Source organism: Megascapheus bottae, chromosome 25, assembly GCF_031878675.1.
Source record: "Megascapheus bottae isolate mThoBot1 chromosome 25, mThoBot2.hap1, whole genome shotgun sequence".
In the NCBI taxonomy this organism is placed as follows: Eukaryota; Metazoa; Chordata; class Mammalia; order Rodentia; family Geomyidae; genus Megascapheus; species Megascapheus bottae.
This window is the reverse complement of record NC_143533.1, coordinates 14,668,108-14,691,229: the sequence shown is the minus strand read 5'-3', so window position 1 is coordinate 14,691,229 and position 23,122 is coordinate 14,668,108. Positions and strand designations below refer to the sequence as shown.

At 38.5% G+C, this 23,122-nt stretch overlaps 1 protein-coding gene across 2 annotated transcripts in view; it reads right to left on the bottom strand.

Moving 5' to 3' along the window:
- Rfx7 (regulatory factor X7) overlaps positions 1–23,122 on the bottom strand; it is a 59,983-nt gene that overhangs the window by 7,741 nt on the left and 29,120 nt on the right. Inside the window, exons 2-8 of one of the 2 annotated variants that reach the window (XM_090358346.1) lie at positions 21,626–21,659; positions 17,732–17,814; positions 14,968–15,090; positions 7,684–7,800; positions 4,922–5,006; positions 4,127–4,334; positions 840–1,135 (exon numbers count right to left, since the gene is read on the bottom strand). In XM_090358346.1, coding sequence (XP_090214472.1) covers positions 840–1,135; positions 4,127–4,334; positions 4,922–5,006; positions 7,684–7,800; positions 14,968–15,090; positions 17,732–17,814; positions 21,626–21,659 — 946 coding nt within the window. Of the gene's footprint in view, positions 1–839; positions 1,136–4,126; positions 4,335–4,921; positions 5,007–7,683; positions 7,801–10,208; positions 10,313–14,967; positions 15,091–17,731; positions 17,815–21,625; positions 21,660–23,122 lie in introns of those variants that run through there. The other variant, XM_090358348.1, reaches the window with a different exon arrangement.

The following is a 23,122-nucleotide window of genomic DNA, read 5'->3' as shown; positions in this document are numbered from 1 at the left end:
CCACTTCCTATGGAGCTAGGATTACAGGTATGAGCCACCGGCACCTGGCTGGATCTTTTTATTTTTACTTATTCATTTTGTAGCTCGCTATGTAGTCAACAATATCCATTCTGAGGAAATAAGCATGACTGCAGGAGAATCTTACATTAGAAAAACGACTTTAGGGGCGGGAATTTGGTCTAGTGGTAGAGTATTTGCCTAGCATGCTCAAAGACCTGGGTTTGATTCCTCAGTACCACACAAATGGTGTTGTGGCTCAAGTGGCAGAGTGCTAGCCTTGAAGAAAAAGGACAGTGCTCAGCCTCTGAGTTCAAGCCCCAGGACTGGCAAAGAAAAAAAAAAAAAACACAAAAACCAAAAAACAACAACAAAAAAACCTACTCCAAAACAACAATAGCAACAACAAAAAACACTTTAGCCAGGTGCCAGTGGCTCATGACTGTAATCCTAACTACTCAGGAAGCTGAGACATGAGAATCACACTTCAAGGCCAGCCTGGGCAGGGAAGTCCATGAGACTCATCTCCAATTAACCACCAGAAAGCCAGAAGTGGCACTGTGGCTCAAGTTGTAGAGCGCAAGCTTTGAGCTGAAGAGAGCTCGGGACAGAGACCAGGCCCATAGTTCATGTTCCATGATCAACAAAAACAAAAAAACCAAACACACACACACACACACACACAAAACCTCCCCAAAAGCAAAACAACAACAACAACAACAAAAAAAACCACTTTATGATTGTTTCTACATGTAAGACTTGTCTTATCCTCCTCTGCCACTTTCCAGTCAACGAATGACCTCCCACCCTCCCAGGAGACCAACACTACTTAGTCATATTACCGGAATAGGACTGGGGACAGCTGCCACAACAATGCCAATGGGCTGAGGAGAAAGGATTGCAGGGTTTCCATTGGCAAGATTAGCTACTCCGTTGGTGGAAGTGCCTTCTGATTTTTTTGCTGGGGAGTCTCCTGGCAAAGGGGATTGTAGTTTCTGCTCCTGCTGCTTTTTTTGGATTTTCCGCTGCAACTGCTGTTTAGCATCAATCGGGGATGGCAAAGTCTTCACTTGTGGCTGAAAGGAATTACTTTCAGCCGTAGGTACAAAAGCAGAAGGCTGGGTGATTCCTTTAATTCCTGAAAATAAGCAGAAAGAAAAGCTAAACTTGTAAAACATTCTCCTTTATAAAATTAAGTTACATATCCTTTGAAAATGTAGACATCTATTGGAAAAGCTACTGAGACTGCAAAATGTAACTATATTTCTTTACAAAGCTAAGTATCAGATGCCAGTTTATAAACATTTGTCAACAAGGTTTTGACATCTTAAAATACAGTTTAACTGAACTGAGTTTTGGTTAAATCAACAATAGGAGTTAAAAAGGAATAGCTGGGGGGTTGGGAGTTTGGCCCAGTGGTAGAGTGCTTGCCTACCATGCATGAAGACCCAGGTTCAATTCCTTGGTACCACATACACAGAAAAAAGCCGGAAGTGATGCTGAGGCTCAAGTGGTAGAGTTCTAGCCTTGAGAAAGTCCAAGGACAGTGCTCAAGCCCTGAGCTCAAGCCCAGGACTGGCCAAAAAAAAAAAAAAAGAATAGCTGGACCGTAAATGTGTAGAGAAATATGTGCTGAGAGCACCTTTATATTTTATCAGATGTCATTTTTTAAAATTTTCACAGAAATTTATAGAAATAGGAACCACCATTATAACTGTTATGATATGGTATGATCTAAAAATCATGAAGCAGAATTTCACAGAAAGACTAAGGTTAAGTTATTCTGTAAAGTGTCACCGAGAAATTTCTTTGAAAACTAATAAGGTATTTATATTTATACATTGATATATCTATGCAGAGAGAATATGACTCAGTAAGTAAGACAATTAATTTTCTTTTTCCCTTGGTGCTGGGGATCAAGCCAAGGGTCTTGCCCAGGCTAGGCAAAGTGTTATATTCTCAGTTTCCAGTAAGATATAAATTTTAGCTTAACAAAAACAGGTTGTACAATAAAAGTAATCATTTTGGAAGTACTTCTCCCATGCAGAGAATAGCATGAGGGTAACTGTAAGTTGTGAGTGGTAGTCAACTGAGAAAGGGAGAGAAGCTGCTGATGCTAACCCAACCTGGCCTGCTCCAGCCCTTCTATCTTTCAGCAGTTCTAGGGAGCAGCAACAATCTGGAGCAGAGGAGAAAGGGGAGGGGAAGGCGAGGAATAGAGAAAAGGGATTGGGGAGAAGACAGGGAAGAGAAGGAAGAAACCACAGCCTCCTCCCATCCACTCACTCTCACTCTTAGGTCACTAAGAGTGACCCCTATCTCTTGGCCCTCTTTACCACTGAGTATTAGTTTGCCCTGGCCCAGCCTCAGCTCCACTTCAGAGCACCTGCACCCAGAAGTGCTTCTGCCAATGGCTCACAGCTTGCCTCTTGTCCCCCTGCCAGGGTTTCTGGACAGGAGTGAGTTCCAAGCAGCTGACTAAGAAAAAGGACATTTGTAACACAAGCTGTCCTTAACCTGGAGACTATATTTACAAAAATCCAAATTTGTCTTCAAAAAACAAAAGTTAATTTACTGTAAACAATATGTATTTTTAATGTAGTAAGGGCTTATAGCAGCATTTCAAGGGACTGAAAAGCTATTTTAAATAGTAATAAAACTGGCAAAATGTTTAGCGTTCCTAATTACTTTAAAAACAGGAAAACACCTGTTTAGATGTATATGTTTTAGTATTTTTAATAATAAAAAGAAGTGTTTATTTACACTTATGCCTTGGAAATTCATTCTCTTCATTCATCATTTGAGTTAGACTTGTGAATAATGTGGGAGATAACAGATATTCCCCTTGATGCTTCCTCAGTGGTTTCTAGTATCTTCTCGGTACCAACAGGAGGAAGAGAAAAAGAACAAGGAAATTAAAGGGCCCATACCTTTGCCAGAAGAAAAGATAGTAGATATAATGGAATTAACTTGGACTTCGAAGACAAACAAGTCAGGATATTCCCTTATCTGCTCGTGGACAGGCTACTTATCCTCATGAGTATGTTTTCTGATCTGCATATCAGGAGCATACATTTCATCTTTTTTTTTTTTTTTTTTTTTTTTTTGCCAGTCCTGGGCTTGAGCTCAGGGCCTGAGCACTGTCCTTGGACTTTCTCAAGGCTAGAGCTCTACCACTTGAGCCTCAGCACCACTTCTGGCTTTTTTCTATATATGTGGTACCGAGGAATCGAACCCGGGTCTTTGTGCATACTAGGCAAGCACTCAACCACTAGGCCAAACCCCCGGCCCTACATTTCATCTTTCACAGCAATGTTTAAGGAGCTAAATGAGGTAGCATAAGTGAGCTACATGGCTAGCTATATGTCTGACCAAGTTGGTGTGTAAGTTTAAGCACACAAACAAGGTTTAGGACACACACAGTTTACATACATTCAGACAAAGTTATGACTGGCTCTTGTAAGAAACTACTTTTCTGAAACTGAGTTGATTATAAAACAAGAGGACGGGTTACATGCATACATACAAATCCCATAAAATTATGGACAGGATAAATCTATTGTAGATTGAACCTATTATAGATTTAGCACTTAAAAAAATCATCGTGGCAAACAAGTGTCATGTTCATTTAAACTGATACTTCACACAAACATTAATTTAGGAGCCATCTATGTGCCTGTCTATGGAGTTTTATACTAAAACTTCATAGTTTCCCTTTTGTAAGACCAAGTTATCAGTCATTATACTCAAAGACCATTTTATTTATAAGCTTAGGTTCTGGGATAGGAGTCAAGCATATAATTTATAAATCTAATCTTATTTTGCTTCCAACACATAATCCAGTAAATAGATTTCAAAGTACACTGATATACATTCTTCACATTAAAAAAAAAAACGGCAGTAAGAAAATAATCAGCAGGGGGGAATCCAAATAGTTTCGTTCTGCAGCAGAGCAATTACGCAAGTATTCTATTCAGCTCTACTATGAAAGAATTATTATTTTGATTGCTGGCTTCACAAACCCACGTGAGTTTAGAGTGAAGTGGAGAAAGAATGAACTCAAGTCAAATTCTTATGCCCTTTTCAAGCACAGCAACCCATCACTTCCAGCTTAGCAGTAACTTCCTACCTGCTGGTGCTGCTGCCATGACAGTCAGTGCTGCCATTGACTTGGTACCTATATAGTGACTTTTTACAAGGAAGCGGGCTAACTCCAAGACTGTGTCGAATGGCTGGCTTAACACCTTCTGGGCCCATTCACACACAAGACGGCCAGCAGAAGACAGAACTTCCTCATCAATATTCTGAAGCTGCCCAGAAGGTTCAGTGCCCTCCAACTAAACAAAGGAAAAAGGAAAAGTTAACGTAAGAAAAAAAAAGTTCAGAGAAATAAAGTAAAGCACATTAAAAGTATGTCTTCTTAAGAGAAGATACAATTTGAATTGGAAGGGTCAAACAATAGGAGTGGCTGCTGCTGACAGATATGACCGTCAGCACATGGTAAACTTAACACTACGTGGCTGTTATACATCTATGAGGACTCTCAAATGTTTTTGGTCTTTCTAAATCAGAAGCTCTGGTTCATGTGAAAAACCAAACTATGCTAATAGCCACATTTTCCAAATTTTTCTCCTATATATACTACACTACAACTATATTACAACATACTTTTCTTGAACACACACACACATACTCACACATAGTCAAGACCTATCATGGACACATCTGTAAGACACAACTTTAAATCTGTTCTCCTGGATTTCATGATGGTGGAGGTCACACACACTAACACCTTGTTTGGCTCAATTATTTGTAAAAGACTCATAGTTCCTGGTTTTATTTAAATCCAATTGTGCAAGGTGCATTTAAATTCTGATATAAAGGTGTGATTCTACTTACTGAAAAGAAATGATAGAATTCTTACCCCATCTCCAGTTTTGTGAAAGTCAAGGTTGGGCAGTGTTGGCATATGAACAAAAGCTTTTTTTCTTAGTCCACTGTAGCAATATGTAACAGAGAGTTAAGGTTGAAAGTACATTAAAGAAAATGGAGTGCCTATAGAGATAGATAACCCTAGCCCAAGATAATACCTACTTTCTAGATTATTCTCTAAGAAAAACTGAGTATCAGGAACAGAGGACTTTTTTCTTTTTCTTTTTTGGCTGTGAGGCTTGAACTCAGGGCCTGGGCACTGTTCCTAAGCTTTTTTGCTCAAAATTAGCACCCCACTACTTTAAGCCACAGCTCCACTTTTGGTTTGCTGGTGGTTTATTGGAGGTAAGTCTCACTGACTTTCCTGCCTGGGCTGGCTCTGGCCCTCGATCCTCAGAACTTGGCCTCAGGAGAAGCTAAGATTATAGATGTGGGCCTGGTCTCTCAAGACATTTCTTTAAAATTGGAATTGTTCTTACAGAATGTCCAGGATTACTGTTGTACACTGACTTATTCTCATTTATTACTAATATTGAAAATTAATGTTCCTAAGATGCTATTTCAGCCACCAGTAACAAACAGGTGAGAAGGAAAGGAATAGCCAAGATGGAAACCTGGCACAGGGAGGAGAAACTTTAGCCTGGGGCACTGGGACAAAAACAGCTCTTAAAGAGTGTCACAAGGACTTTAACCTTTTCATTTCTCTTTTTCCACTGAATCACCCAGGATTATCGCCTGTAACATGCTCAAAACACATCAAGACATTTTTTTTTTTTTTTTTTTTGCCAGTCCTGAGGCTTGAACTCAGGGCCTGAGCACACTGTCCTTGGGCTTTTTCCTCAAGGCTAACTCTCTGCCACTTGCATCACAGCACACTTCCAGCTTTTCTACATATGTGGTACCGAGGAATCAAACCTGGGTCTTTGTGCATGGTAGGCAAGCACTCTACCACTAGGCCAAACTCGTGGCCCCACATCAAGACATTTTTGTGCTCAGGTCACAAAGACAGCCCATGTAGCAAATGGTTCAATAGCACCTGGAAACTCCTGTAGAACTGTCACATTCTTTCTGCTCCTTCCTCAGCTTAGTAACTAAGCTTATGCTGTGAAAGAGATCAAGAGCTCAGTACAGAGAAAATGAATACACTTCCAAGAACAGAGACCCTCTAGTGGAAACATCTTTAAATATAAATAAATAAATAAATAAATATATATATATATATATATATATATATATATTTTTTTTTTTTTTGTGGGCCATGGGGCTTGAACTCAGCCTGGGTGCTATTCCTGAGCTCTTTAGCTCAAGGCTATCACCCTACCCTTCAGCCAAACCCCACTTCCTGTTTTCTAGAGGTTAGATGGAGATAAGAGTTTCAAAGTCCTTTCTGAGCTGGCTTTGAATCTTGAACCTCAGACCTCAGCCTCCTGAGTAGCTAGGATTACAGGCATGAGCCACTGCGCCCGTCTCCAATCAATTCTTTTTTTTTTCCAGTCCTAGGCTTGAGCTCAGGGCCTGAGCACTGTCCTTGGGCTTTCCTCAAGGCTAGAGCTCTACCCTGAGCCACAGCACCACTTCCAGCTTTTTTTTTCTATGTATGTGGTACCGAGGAATTGAACCCGGGTCTTCATGCATGCTAGGCAAGTACTCTACCACTAGGCCAAACTCCCAGCCCTCCAATCAATTCTTAATTTTCATTTCCCTACTTCTGTTTGTTCCTGCGTGCCTTCCCATCCCAATAAGGATCTTTTCTGCTGGGCACTGGTGGCTCATGCCTGTATTCCTAGCTACTCAGGAAGCTGAGATCTGAGGATTGTGGTTCAAAGCCAGGCCAGGCAGAGAAATCTGTGAGATTCTTATCTCCAATTAACCACTGGAAAAATGGAAGGGGAGCTGTAGCTCAAAGTGGTAGAATGCAAGTCTTGAGTGCAAAAGCTCAGGGACAGAGCCCAGGCCCTGAGTTCAAGCCCAACAACCACAACCACCACCAACAATAACAAAAAAAGAAGGAAGGAAGGACCTTTTCAGGGCCCCACTTTAATTTTAATATAGGCCGTAAATAGTTGGAAATTAAACACTAATTTTCAGTAAAATCATGTAAGAAGTACTTTGAATGCATTATCATCTGCATCATCATCATCACTCCTATAACATTATCATTATACTCCTAAGGAGAGATATGCATGTTACTAAGTTGGAGGAGGGAAAGAAGAGAAACTAACATATCTCTCTGCTTCTTTTACTATAATTGGCAATTGCTGAAAATGTCATTTCTCCATAATTTTTATTGTTAGAGCAAAGGAGATCAACACTTTCTAGTCACAGAGAAAAGGTAAACCTTATTACTGTCTTAATAAATGTTTGTCATTTCTTTCTGCATGTTTGATACTGATTGGGAAATAACATTGGTAGGTATTCTACACAGTACTTTGGTTTTTTCTGTTTTTGTTTTTTTTCTTTTTCTTTTGCCTGTCCTGTGGCCTAAACTCAGGGACTGGGCACTGTCCCTGAGCTTCTTTGTACTCAAGGCTAGCACCCTACCACTTAGGCCATAATACCACTTCCAGTTTTTTTCTGAGAAGTATATTGGAGGGAAGAGTCTCATAGACTTTCCTGCCTGGGCTGGCTTCAAATTGTGATCTTCAGATCCCAGCCTCTTGAGTAACTAGGATTTCAATTTATTTCTAAATATAGACCTGTGATGGTACACATGACGACCTAAGCAGCTATGGACAACATTCTGGTGAAGGATATTTAGATTTGCCTCTAGTGCCCAAACGCCGTGCCTTCATGTTTGGAAAGACGTTTTTCATGATCTTTCCAAAGTCAGCAGCACTTAAGGGATGATAACCAAGATTGTCACAATAGCTCCTGCAAAAAGAAGGATGGACCAGTTGAGAGAGTGACAGAATTCATCGTTTTATAGCATGGTGCTACATACAGTCTTATCCCTTTGACAAAGGGAACAATGGATTTCCAGTAGTCCACTCCAACTTATGGGATCACCACTCTTTGGAGACATGAATTAACTCAGCCTTAGCTAGATTCACTCTATACAGCACTGCTTTCAATTGTATCCAGTAAGTTGGCAGTAAGATAGAGTATTGGTACAAAGCTTTCCATTCATACCAGTGTCCTATATGATTGCATCTATCCCATCCCATAGGGCCCTAAGTTTCACAATAGTGAGGCTTACAACCAGGACAACTTTTAATAGAACATCAAGCATAAGGGCATTAGATATGACTTCTTTAAGATGGTTTAAGATATGGAAACATGATATGCTAGAACTAGAAAAGACTTTGGAGATCTTCTTACTTTACTGATAAGGTTAAATATAAGAACTGAGAGAGGACCTGAGTTTCTAGTGGTCTCCCCCCTCTCTTCCCTAACTTCCTTAATTCTGTGAAAGCTTAGAAGTGGAAATGCATTCAGAAATTATATACTTCCACTTCTTACCACATGTGGAAATACATGGTCACACTCCCCCAAATGGGTCACACCTCAATACAAACAGGTCCACCGATGGGACAGCTCTTAGGTTCTGAGATGGCCTGTCTAAATCTCAGTGGTTTTAACTTTTAAAGACAAAGTATTCTAGATAAGCCAAGACCAAAGGAACAAAAGGCTCATCGTCTCGTTGATACATGAATATTAGATCCAAACAGTACAAGAACAATGACTCAATACTTGGGTACTTAAGGTCATTGACATGATCTCAGAGATATAAATATAACTACCTAGACATAAAAATCTATGAGGGGATACATACTCTATAGACATAATGATATATAGATTGATATGTATCAATGACATACAAACTCTCAGCTTAATTTTAATTTTGTTCTTAAATTTATATGCCAGTGACTGCATATAGAGATTTCATTCTTCTTTTCTAATTTTTTTATTGTGATTAATAGAAGGGTTACATTATATTCACCAGATAGAAGGTACATAACTTCACAAACACTGATATCCTTTCTCATGACATGGTCCCCATTTCCCTCCCACCCTCCCCCAGAGATTCCATTCTTGAATAGTTATTACAAACTTGATATTTGAAATATGTTAAAAAAATCAGTGTTAGTAAAATCTGTTAATAAAAAAAAGAAAAAGTATTCTGTGGTTAGAGCCTTTTTCCAATTAGAAAGGTAACATATTCAATAATTCTGTTTTAAGTCTAATTCAGCATTTACAGGGTATCTTTTCATAATTTTGAAACCAGTGCTCTCATTTCAAGACATAGGTCATTTCAGGCCATTCAGAGACCTTTGTTAGTTTGCATCTCATTTTCCTGCTTTAGTCTTTAATTGCAGGTTGTTCAGACAAGATATGGTATCAACGCCTCAACTCAGCATCAAATTATATTTACATGAGGCTCAAAAAAAGCAAGAAGGGCTGTGAGTTTGGCCTAGTGGTAGAGCGCTTGCCTAGCATGCACGAAGACCTGGGTTCGATTTCTCGATACCACATACATAGAAAAAAGCCGGGAATGGTGCTGAGGCTCAAGTGGTAGAGCTCTAGCCTTGAGAAACTCCAAGGACAGTGCTCAGGCCCTGAGTTCAAGTCCCAGGACTGGCAAAAAAAAAAAAAGGAAGAAACGAAGAATGTTCTGTTCACAAGATAACCACTACTCTAATATCATTCTTAAATTATATATTTTCTCATTATTTATTTTATACTGTTTTTAAAATGAAAGAAAGCCTAATATTAACATGATCATGAATAAGTCGCTCAAAATCTATGATAGCAATTCCACTTCGGGCTTGTTCATGTCATTTACACATTAATTACATAAATTCAAGGCAAATATTGTTTAATAGTACAAAAATATAAATAGCAGACATATTTTTTTATGGCAGCATAGAGGATGAAAACTCATGGCCTCATGATTCATAGGTAGGCATTCTACTACATAAGCCATACCATCTCCTAATCTATTTTTGTCTTAGTTATTTTTCGGGTAACATCTTGATTTTTTTTTTTTGGTTGGTCATGGGACTTGAACTCTGGGCTTGGGCACTGTCCCTGAGCTCTTCAGCTCAAAGCTATTGCCCAATCCTCTGAGACACAGTGCCACTTCTTGTTTGCTGGTGGTTAATTGGAGGTAAGTTGCATGGACTTTAGTGCCTGGGCTGCCTTAGAGCCTCAGATCTCAGCCTTCTGAGTAGCTAGGATTGCCAGTGCCCCCTTGAATCTGCTTAGGGCTGATCTCAGACCATGATCTCCTTAAGGCCTCTGAAGTAGCTGGAATTATAGCTGTGCCATATCATGTCCACCTCAAGGCCAGGGTTGTCTTTGAACAATGATCCTTCCGATCTCAAACTTCCTCTCAAGTAGTTGTGATTACAGGTGTGAGGTACTTGTGAGCCGCATGTTCCTATTAAATACACATTCTAGATGAAGAACTTGAGTAGAGAAGTACATCTGGAAAGGATTGATCTGGGTTAATCTCATTCAGTTTTTTGTACATACTTCTATTGCTAACAACTGTAAGTATAATGAATGCCTGGGCTAAACCAAACCTATGTTCAAATATTTATAAAGAGAAAAATTTATTAAGTATCATCATTTCCCAAATCAAAGACCCTTTAACTAAATCTTGCTGTGATTTTTAGTGACTCTTAGCATTCATGTAGGACAGATCACAACATACAGAAATTTAGGGACGTTCTTAATATACAAGAGGATTATGTTCTTTTTTTTTTTTTTTTTTTGCCAGTCCTGGGCCTTGAACTCAGGGCCTGAGCACTGTCCTTGGACTTTCTCAATGCTAGAGCTCTACTACTTGAGCCACAACACCACTTCTAGCTTTTTTCTATGTATATGGTACCGAGGAATTGAACCAAGGTCTTCGTGCATGCTAGGCAAGCACTCTACCACTAGGCCAAACTTTCAGCCCCTTGTTTTCTTTAAGGTGTTAATCAAACAATATATTTGGTAGATAGTTTGGAAGCAAATAAAGGTAAAAATAATATAATCAAATAAAGAATGTACTATTCCTTAAGGAATAGTAAAGTATAATAGCTATTGAAATCCTCCAAGACTTGTAAGGAACAATTAAGATTTTGGGACCCTGGTAAGCAAAATCTGGAAGTACCTGGTCTTGACCATAAATTGTCTTCGTTATGATGCTCCCTTGTCCTGGGACATGTGGCTAAGGCTTGTTGTGGTCCACTGGGTTCTGGCATTTGGTACAGATACCTGAGAACAGTGTCCCAGGGGTGACATGGCTGTACAAGGCTGTAGACACTGCTGCTTACAGTGTTTTTTTAATTTAGACTCTGATGAGAAGTTCTATTAAGGCAACCTTAAACTCAGATCAGAAAGTCACCTGATATTTATTTTTTGGTAACTACACGGGAAGGGTTGCTTTGTTTGAAATCAACAAAATTAATTTAGAATTAAATTACCATGAGTATATAAAAACTACCATGTACAAGGCAAACTAGATCTAATATAAAACATGATTTCGGGGCCTAGTGGTAAGAGTGCTTGCCTAGCATGAGAAGACCTGGGCTAGATTCCTCAGTACCACATCCACATAAAAAAGCTGGAAGTGGAGCTATGGTAGAATACTAGCGCTTTGAGAAGAGCCCAAGGACAGGGTCCAAGCCCTGAGTTCAAGCACCAGGAATAGCAAACAAACAAACAACCCAAAAAACAAAAAAAACCAAACCAAACCAAAACAACCCCCCCCTCCGATAAAAACCATGTTACACTATAATTTATCTACATCTTTTTTTTTTTTTTGGCCAGTCCTGGGGCTTTGAACTAAGGGCCTAAGCACTACCCTTGTGCTTTCCTCAAGACTAGCACACTACCACTTGAGTCACAGCACCACTTCTGGGTGTTTCAGTACGTGGTACTAAGGAATCAAACCCAAGGCTCCATGCATGCTAGGCAAGCACTCTATTGCTAGGCCACACTCCTGGCCCTAATTTACCTAACACACACACACCCCTGACCCCCAGAGCTACAGGGTACTTTCAAAGGTATGCTTTCCATGTTGACTGTAAACAGACAACAAAAAGATAACTAGGCCTCAGAAGAAAACCTCCTACATGAAGAGAACAAAAAGTGAAAAAGTTAAGAACAGCAATAAATGGGCAAAGCAGGATATCAAAGACAAAAATTTCTCGTTCCTACATATCAGGAAACTGCTACCCAAATTATGACGCTCAAGTATGTAGTCATTTCATTTTAGAATATAGTCTAACTGAGATAACAAGTATGTATGTGCTTATTCACAGCATCAGTGTTTCTATTATTAAAAGATTAAAACCAATCGAGAAGTAAATCAACTGACATCTAAGTATCACAGTTACTAAGTATAATTAATTTTTTTTTTTTTTGCCAGTCCTGGGCTTGAGCTCAGGGCCTGAGCACTGTCCTTGGACTTTCTCAAGGCTAGAGCTCTACCACTTGAGCCTCAGCACCACTTCCGACTTTTTTCTATGTATGTGGTACCGAGGAATCGAACCCGGGTCTTCATGCATGCTAGGCAAGCACTTTAACCACTAGGCCAAACTCCCGGCCAGTATAATTAATTTTTGTTATGGAATGTTCAGATTATGGTGATGGATAAAGAAATGCAAATACAGAGACATAAAGCATGCTGCCATTTGTGTTAAGTATGTAATAGTGTCTATTTACACACAATCACAAAATACTGCCAGGACAATATATAAGAAACAAAGCTGTTGTTAAGGGGGTGGCAAAGGCATGATGGAATTTCTTCCTGCACATTTTTTATTTAGCAACCATATGAATGTAGTAAATCATTTAAAAATCAAACAAAAATTGGTAAAATGCTGTGGCTACTTTTTCTTTAGTGCTATGAAATGAACCAGAGCCTCGTGCATGACCTATGTTACTAAACAAAAGCTCATTACTAAGCTAAACTGGAGCCCCAGCCCCCAAACCTGGAGGGTTTTTTGTTTGTTTGTTTTCCCCAGTCACAGGGCTTGAACTCTGGGCCTGGGCGCTATCTATGAGCTCTTCAGATCAAGGCTAGTGCTCTGCTACTTGAACCACAGCACCACTTCCCAAACCTGTAGCTTTAGATACAATGATTTCCCTTATAAGAGATTTATACTTCAGTATTATTTCAACAATACATTACTTCAGTATATAAGTACAAAAATAGATTGATCATCTATTATATTAATAGTAAAACAAATTAGAAGCTACCTAAATGTCTATCAATAGAAGATTTTAAAAAGTTCTACCTGAGCTCTTCAGCTTTTTTTTCTTTTTTTTTTGTGGGTCACGTTAATAAATTCTTTAATAAAAAACAAAACAAAACAAAAACGTTAGACAAAAAAAAAAAAAAAATTCTACCTGGGCCGGGAGTTTGGCCTAGTGGTAGAGTGCTTGCCTAGCATGCACAAAGACCTCGGTTCGATTCCTCGGTACCACATACATAGAAAAAAGCTGGAAGTAGTGCTATGGCTCAAGTGGTAGAGCTCTAGCCTTGAGAAAAGTCTAAGGACAGTGGTCAGGCCCTGAGTTCAAGCCCCACGACTGGCAAAAAAAAAAAGTTCTACCTGAATTTATTGAACGTATTCTTATCAACACATCAGTAAAGCTACCCAGGCCTATTTAATGAATAATACACACACACACACACACACACACACACACCAGAGATATGTGAAGACATTAATATATATGTATATATATATATATATACATACATGCACACAGTTTTCATTTCAAGTATGAAGAATAAGAGGCAAAATTCACTAAAAATTAATATGACTCATAAAAAATAAAGCGAATACTTAAATCCCATAGGGAATGGAAGAGAATAGTAAATAATTTAATCTGATATTATACTGCTAATTTTGTTATAAAAGAATATAGTTACATATTATTTGTAGAAATAAAAATGAATTAATTATACCCAACTACCAAAACTTTCTAATGTATATTCTGATATGGAGAAGACAATAATTACAACCACTGAAGAGGACGATGCTATGAAAAAGTGAGTTTTTGAGAATCAAGAATATTTGACAGCAATAAATGATCCACAGGAAAAAAATGGATGAGGTAGAGAAGAAAAGATGAGGGTGAAGAGCCTCAAGGGTATCTTATAAACTGACTGTACTTCTTCAAATCCAATTTAACAAGCTTAGCTGTTGCCCCATTTGTATTTTAAATAGAAAAATTTACTCTCTGAAAGACTTTTAGGAAAAAGACCAATTCAGAATAATATAGACAAATATAACTATATCTTGCCCAAAGTGGAAATTTTTTTTAGGAAAACATGGAATGCTTTCACAGGCCAAGTTGACACAAATGGAGGATGCTATCTCTACTGGTGGTGATATGAACAGTATATTTTGAATATACAAGTATCCTGGATTCTCTTACTGTGAAAACATCATGAATTCATCTGCCCAATTTATCTTTTGCAAACTAGCATGTCATCTGAATAGTTCTTTAACATTTTCTGTTTCAATTTTTGTTTTCAACAACTTTTATAATTTTAGAACCAAAAGAGACTCATGTATCTTTAACTACTTTATTTCATAGATTAGCCAACTGATAATATGACATTGGTACAGGCTATATGAGCTCTCTCAGTTGTTGTTCTTGTTTTGAGTGGTGCTGGTCAGAGCCTGGGTACTATTCTTTAGCTTTTTCACCCAAGACTGGTGCTTCACCCACTTGAACCACAAATTCTGACTTTCTGGTGGTTATTTGGAAGTAAGACTCTCATGAACTTTCCTGGTCAGGCTGGCACTGAACCACAATCCTCAGATCTCAGCCTTCCAAGCAGCTAGGATTATAGGTATATGACATTGGTCATTGACCAGCTGAAAAAACCCTTTTATTCAGTATTCCTGCCCTGAGTTATACACTACGACCAAGGGTAAGAGCTGAAAAGAAGCTTGGAGATTTCTAAGTGTAAATATTAGCTTAATATTTATCAGTGATAAAACTAATTGCAGCTGCATACAGATTTTATCACAGTACTTAATATATATTTTAATTTATCACAATCTGTCTCTCACATGCAACACTTACTTGTACTCATCATAGACTTCCTGTTTGGGGAGGGAAGTCTCAGGATGTTCTTCCAGGGTATTCCGAATCCAAGAAAAGGCATGCATTTGCTGTGCCCGGCTGGATGACATAGCATTCTGATCACTAGTCAGAAAATAGAAACATATTTTAGCTGAACTAGATTGTACTACACAATTTTGAGTGAGGTTTATGTGTTCTATTAACACACTATGTACAAACACTATAAATTACCAAATAGAACTTGGTGCATGTTAAAGGTATCAACTAATCAATCTACAAATTGTCCAGCTGTGGCTGTGAATGGTTTAACACAATGAATATCAGACTGCAGTTACTGCTGGTTGCACCCCTTCTATGACTTCTATGTTGTCAGAATAATGACAACAATATTATTGGTTTTGATTAAAGTTACCTCAAGGTGAATAGTTATGGATTTGACTGTTCACTTATCTATACTCACCAAATCATGAAACTTAAATACACACACACACACACACACACACACACACACACACACACACACACACACTATAAAACAGAAGTGGGGCTGTGGGTCAGGGGTAGGGTGGTAGCCTTGACCTGTAGAGCTCAGGGACAGCACCCAGGCTGAGTTCAAGCCCCATGACCAAGCCAAAAAAAAAAAAAAAAAAAGTAAAGAAAAACAGGAAGTAGAGCTCTGGCTCAAAGTTGTAGAATGCTAGCCTTGAGTACAAAAGTTCAGGGACAGTGGCCAGGTACTGAATTGAAGCCCCACAACCAGCACCCCTCACCAAAAAAGAGTTTAAACAAAACTGTGAAACTTAAATTAGGCAAACATTAAAATAAGAGTTTACTACTTAAAAAAAAAAAAAGAGTTTACTACTTGCTCAATATACTGAAAGAATTATACCATGTAGAACAACTGTGAAATCTTACTAAATGCCTCTAACTTTAGAACCGAATTTATGGGAAAGATCTTAAAAGGAAAAGCTGCTACAAGTCTTCCTGCAAGTAGGCCCCATCTAGCTATCCAGGGGACATGGTGAGTTTTGTGGCCTGGAAGTATAATTTGTAAATAGCCCCCTCCCACTCCACAGTATGGACAGCAGAGGCAACATATGGAAGCTGTTGTGTTGATTTTCACTCTTATCACAGCTATCTTTATAAGAATATTGATTTCATCCCCAAGAATATACTGCTAAGTATCTCTATATTTGTGTCCTATCTCATTGCCATTTCTTTTCAGGTACAATTTTTTTTTTGTCAGTCATGGGGCTTGAACTCTGGGAGCTCTGGGCCTAGGCGCTGCCCCTGAGCTCTTCAGCTCAAGGCTAGCTCTCTACCACTTCAGCTACAGCACTACTTCTGTCTTCTGGTAGTTAACTGGAGGTAAGAGTCTCATGGACTTTAGTGCCCGGGCTGGCTTTGAACCATGATCTTGAGATCTCACCCGCCCTGAGTAGCTAGGATTATAGGTGTGAGCCACCAGTGCTCAGCCTAGGTACTACTTTTTAAAAGTAGATGTTGAGTACATTTATAAATGCAGGTGCTGGGAGTTTGGCCTAGTGGTAGAATACTTGCCTAGCATGAGCGAAGACCCAGGTTCGATTCCTTGGTACCACATACATAGCAAAACAAAAAAAAAAAAGCGGCAAGTGGTGCTGAGGCTCAAGTGGTAGAGCTTTAGCCTTGAGGAAGTCCAAGGACAGTGCTCAGGCCCTGAGCTCAATTCCACGACTGGCAAAAAAAAAAAAAAAAAAAAAAGAAAAGAAAGAAAGAGCGAGCTAGAAATGATGCTATGGCTCAAGTGGCAGAGTGCTAGCCTTGAAGAAAAAGCCCAAGGACAGTCTCAGGCCCTGAGTACCAGGACTGGCAATAAATAAATAAATTCTGAGATATTAAAGGGCAAGGACATTCTCTTGATAGTATGACTGAAGAACTGTTTCTCTAACATTTTCTAGATGAGATTTTTTAATGATGAAACTAAAGCAGTATCAAGTACTTAGAACAACTTATATTTATCATGAATTAATGTCCATTTTTCTCTTTTTCCTTTTACTTTCTGTGATGTGCTGACCTGACAATACCTGGTTTCTTCATATTTATATATTTCTTTTGTTTTCTGTGGAGTTTTCACAATCTTTCACGCTACATAAATATATTTGTCCATAAAAGATAACATAGGGCCGGGAGTTTGGCCTAGTGGTTAAAGTGCTTGCCTAGCATGCATGAAGACCCGGGTTCGATTCCTCAGTACCACATATAGAAAAAAGCCGGAAGTGGTGCTGAGGCTCAAGTGGTAGAGCTCTAGCCTTGAGAAAGTCCAAGGACAGTGCTCAGGCCCTGAGCTCAAGCCCAGGACTGGCAAAAAAAAATAAAAATAAAAAAGATAACATAAATTGCATTTCATAGCACTTACCCAACAGTATAAACAAATGAGTAAAAACTACAAGTACCTGATTGAATTATCCAAGAACCTGTAATCCTAGCTACTCAGAAGGGAGATTTTAGGATCATAGATGGAAGCTAACCTGGAGATGTAAAGTCCATGAGACTCCAATAAACCACCAGGAAATTGGAAGTGGTGCTGTGATTCAACACAAGGACAGCACCCAGGCCCCACAACCAACCAAAAAACCCCAAAACTCAAAACCCCAAACAAAAACTATTTTGCCTTCTATTCTCTTTTCTAACAGCTTTAGAAACTTTGTAAAACAGGAACAATGACAACACAGCGTACATTCATTCTACCAATGGCCAATAAACAGCATAAACATAGACATACCTTTTTTCTCCATTGCTGAGACCAGAAGGCAGCTGAAGGTAGAGGTAGAGTTTCTCTAGGTCTGTAAACTTCTCAACTTCTTGCTAATTATAAAGAAAGATCAGGGTTAAAAAAATCTTTTTATTTGTTTATTCATTTACTTATTTAGTTTCTATCTATTACCATCAACTAGTTGTGTAAGAAGGTAGCACTTTGATATGCCCATATTGTTATACAAGGTACCTTGGTCAGACTAACACACTCCATCATCACTACCCTTCTCTCCTATCCTCTTCCCAAGCCAGTTTCAATAAGCTTTGTGGTTATATTTTTACACATCTCCAGACAGAATATGATTCACTTTTCCCAGATTCATGTTGTCAGAGTATGCTGATTGTTCAAAGAGGCTTCATCATGACATGCATTATATCATTATTTTAATCAGACCGACCACACACACCCCACTCCATATTTTACTGATCCATTCATCATTTGTAGGGCTGTTTTCATAACTTGGCTATGGGAATAGTGTTGCAGTAAATATGAATGTGCAAAGTCTCTATTGTATCCTGACTGGCATTCCACTCTGGCAAATGCCCAAAGGTGGTAGCACCAGGTCTACAGTAGTTTTATTTTCAGGCTTTTGAGGAACCTCCACTCTGATTTCTATAGTGCTTACACTTGTTTACTTTCCCACCAATAGTGTATAAGGGTCTTTCCCAAGCTCTATATTCTCCCCAATGAAAGATCAGTATTTAAACCTCTTGTTTTGGCCATCAGGGTGGTTCATACCTGTAATCCTAGCTACTCTGAAGACTGCGATCTGAGGATCAAGGTTCAAAGCCAGCCTGGGCACAAAAGGACCTGAGACTCTTATCTCCAATTAAACTAGAAAATAGGAAGTGGGGCTTGGCTCAAGGGTAAGGCAATAGCCTTGAACTGAAGAGCTCAGGGACAGCACCCAGGCCGAGTTCAAGCCCCATCACACACACACACACACACACACACACACTCTTGTTTTGTTTCCCACTAAATTTACTATTATCTTGCATATTGTCAAAATTGAAAGCAGATGAAATGAATTCACCTATTAACCAAAACAAAACTACATTTTTCATTTCTAAAATAATGAAGCTGTTTTATTGCCTATTAAGACTGACACAAAATGATGTGTCCTTATTACTTCTCTCTGTGCCAGTCCTGGGGCTTGAACTCAGAGCCTGGGCACTGTCCCTAAGTTTTTCTTTTTGTTGTTCAAGGCTGGCTCTCTACTGAGCTACAGCTTCACTTCTGGCCTTTTTTTTTTTAAGTGATTAACTGGAGATATTAGTCTCATGAACTTTCCTGCCTGACCTGGCTTGGAACCATGATCATTAAGATCAGAGCCTCCTGACTAGGATTAAAGGGGTAAGCGCAGGTCCTCTGCACTACTTATTACCTCTTAACAGTACAAAGTCATAGGTTAATACAAATGTGTCTCATTTTAATTATGTTTAAAGAAGGCAGGTCTGGGGTTTGATTCCTCTGTACTACATACATAGAAAAAAGCCAGAAATGGTGCTGTGGCTCAAGTGGTAGAGCTCTAGCCTTGAGAAAGCCCAAGACGGTGCTCAGGCCCTGAGTTCAATGCCCAGGACTGGCAAATGAATGAATAAAATAAAATAAAAGGCTGATGCCTTTCAGGACACCAGGACATCCAGTTTGCTGGCCCATGCCTGTTATTACCTGCCACAGTCCATATCTGAGCAACCATGTGTTTTAAAATCCAGGATCACTGAAATATACTGCACTTAAGCAGTGAGCAAGCCATGCTGATAGGATACTATACTGGGAGATCAAACAATTCTAGGAAGCTCTATCCTGTAATATATCTCATTGAACTGTCTTAGACATACATTACCCACTGAGAACCCAGGTGCCACTAAACTTCTATATAGATAACCATGAGAGTGTGTACTTCCTATAGAGTATACTTCCTGTTTCTAATCAACTTATACTAAGCTAAACTGGATTTTTCACATTATTCTGTTTTAGGTTTTGTATATATTAGCTTTCAACTGCAATTCTTCTGATCTCTGCCCCCAGGTAGATAGGATTACAGGTATAACTACCATGTTCGGTTAACTCTCATGATTTATAATTAATACTAGTCTTTTTTCTGTCTCTATATTATCTATTATGATGGAAAAAGAGTAGTTCTCCAAGAGTAGTTCCTGACATGCAGCATTAACAGAAAATGAATTTTTCAACAGAATTTAGGAGTACTAGCTACTTTATTTGTAGAAAGAAAAGGAAAGGAAAAAAGAACACAAGGGAAGAAGAGAAGAAAGGGAACCGAGAAACGGAAAGAATAACTCTACAAAATCCTCTTTTTTTGGGGGGGGGGGAGGTTATGCAGCTTGGACTTTGATCTGGGTGCTGTCCCTAGCACTTCAGCTCAAGGTTACTGCCCTACCCTTGAGCCAAGCCCCATTTCCCATTTTCCAGTGATTAATTAGAGATAAGAGTTTCTCAGCTTTGTATTGCCTGGGCTGGCTTTGAACTTGAACCTTGATCCTCAAATTTCAGCCTCTAGAGTAGCTAGGATTACAGGCATGAGCCACACACCCAGCCAAAATCCTCTTTGATGTATTATTTATTTTAGAAAAGTGTAAGAGAAAAGAAATGATCAAATTACCCTTTTATGAGTCATTTTTATTTACTCACCTATCTATAAGCTAATAAATAATAATTGGTAAGGCATTTCATATGAATTCAGCACCAGACACTTTAGGTCAAATAAATGAAGTAGCTTATGGGTCTCTACAAGGATAAGAAAAAGTTGTACAATCAAAAGTAAGGAAAGAGAATTGTGACACCTGCCACCACCAGGGTAATAGAACAGTGCAACGCTACTAAGTGCTCCAGGGCCCCGGGTGCAGCCTTGGGTTCAGCCAGCCAGCAGCCGGCAGACACTTACTGAGAGAAGTCAGTGTCAGTCCAGCCGGCTTCCTCCCTGGTGGTTAAAAGACCTGAGGAATTACAAGTACTGCCTATATTAAAATTATGTATGTGTCTTAATACCTTAGAAGTTGAAGCCTAAAGATGAAAAGTATATTATAGTTTTTTTTTTTTTAAAGCAACACATCAAGTCTGTTAAAGTTTTTCTTTAAGCAAATTTTCACGGAGATCCCTAAGAATAACTTAAACCATCACTGTGGCTTAACTCCTAAAGCCCCAGCAACCAAATAATGAAAAACATTTCTGTAACACAACCCAACATGTATCTAAAATCTTTTAAATTAATTATTTATTTATTTGTGGGTCATGGGGCTTGAACCCAGCATGGGTGCTGTCCCTGAGCATTTTAGCTCAAGGGTATGGCCCTAGCCCTGGGCCTGTGCATTGTCCCAGAGCTCTTCAGCTCAAGGTTATCATCTTACCCTTGAGCCAAGCCCCATTTCCCCATTTTCTAGTGGTTAATTGGAAGTAAGAATCTCAGGTCCTTTTGTGCCTGGGCTGGCTTTGAACCTTGATCCTCAGATCTCAGCCTCCTGAGTAGCTAGGATTACAGGTGTGGGCCACCGCTGGCCTAAAATCTTTTCATTGAACATTCTTACAGAATTGGTATAATAGGAATATCAATAGCCATTCTGAGTAAGTACTTGTTTAAGTGGTCTTTCAGTAAAGGCCAATAAGATTCACAACTATGCAATTACCTTGGATTGATTTCACTATTGATGAGATAGAGGAAAATAATGCAAGTAGCTTAGAACTAATTCATCCAACAGGGTTATACTTAAAATGCCAAATTGTATTAACTAAAGGGGAGTTATTTTGAGTTTATATTTAGTAAGAATGGGATTTTCTTTTGTATCCAGTGGTAAAAGCCTTACTATATTAAAAAAAACAAACAAACCCTAGGTATTCACTTACCAAAATGCAGTCCACTTTAGATTGTACAGTTTTGCTAAAAGAAAAAGAAAGCTAGGTTAGTAAATGTACTAAAAATATTAAATATTCTCAAAGAGTTATGATAATCAGTCCTGTTTATTGGTGGCTGGGGTTGCTTCTTACTAACATTAGGCACTATTATCTCCAACTTGGGTCTTTTACAAGGCAAACCAAGAATCTATGTCCCATTCACTGTGCTAAACTCAATTCTAAAGCAGGATCAGTCACTTGCTGTTATACTATAAATGTTTTGAATACACTATTAAGTTTTTAATGGTATATAAATATAGATGGATCATTATACCTAGAAACAGGGTACAGATTTTAAAATAATTATGGTCTAACCTTCCAACTTTGGACAATAACTTACTTAGCAATTAAAGGCCATAATCACATAATATCATCTATAGGTTTTAAGGACTTGACATAAAGTAACTGTCTCTTAGCTATCCAAATACACACATACACACACACTCCAGTAACAGAAATTTCTATACATAAAAGTAATAATGAAAATGAACTACTACAGTATTAAATCAGGAAAACGGAAAACTGTTTTTAGAAAGAAATAATACAAATAAAGCCACTACAAAGAAATTTATTCAAACTACCAAATGCAATTGAATCGTTTATATATAACCTAAGTGAAAGCAAGTACAAAATTTTATTCTTTGAATTTTGTTACAATATACAAGCGCAAAGTATGTTATGTAAAATACTCTAATAGTTTGCACACAATCTCATTATAAATTAAGTAATTTTCCATAAAAGATCTACAGCCAAATGTAATCAAAAGCTGATTCATTACCTTTATATATATATAGTTATACAGCTGAGCTATAAAGTAAAAAATGAGTATTTAAATTTCATTTGTTTAATAAAATTTATTATCAGCACCACAATTTTACGCCTACACCTAGATTTCAAGTTTTCTTTAAAAAAAAAAACCACAAAGTATAGTAAGATTAAATTTAGCTGCAAAGTTCAGAATGACTAAAAGAATCAAGAGGGTCGGAAGTTTAGCCTAGTGGTAAGAGTGCTTGCCTAGCATGTGTGAAGATCTGGGTTCCATTCCTTGGTACCATATACATAGAAAAAGCCAGAAGTGGTGCTGTGACTCAAATGGTAGAGCTCTAGCCTTGAGAAAGCCCAAGTACAATGGTCAGATCCTGAACTAAAGACCCAGGACTGGCAAAAGAAAAAAAAGAATCAAGAACATTACAAGAGGTGTTACAATCGCCTTTTGGGGTCATGTGCACAGGTTGCCTTTCACTGGCAGATAATGTGTGCTGCCTTTCTTTCTTCTTAACAGTATCCTTGGAGATCAAAGTGTAATCCCTAGACTAAGAATTGCTGCTAAAAAGCAGTATATCCAGAATCTAACCATTCTCATCACCTTGCTCTAAAATATGCTGGTTTCTAAGTTCTATTAATTAGTGCTACCATGTTTATTTGTTTGGCAACTTTCTGACTAGAGTA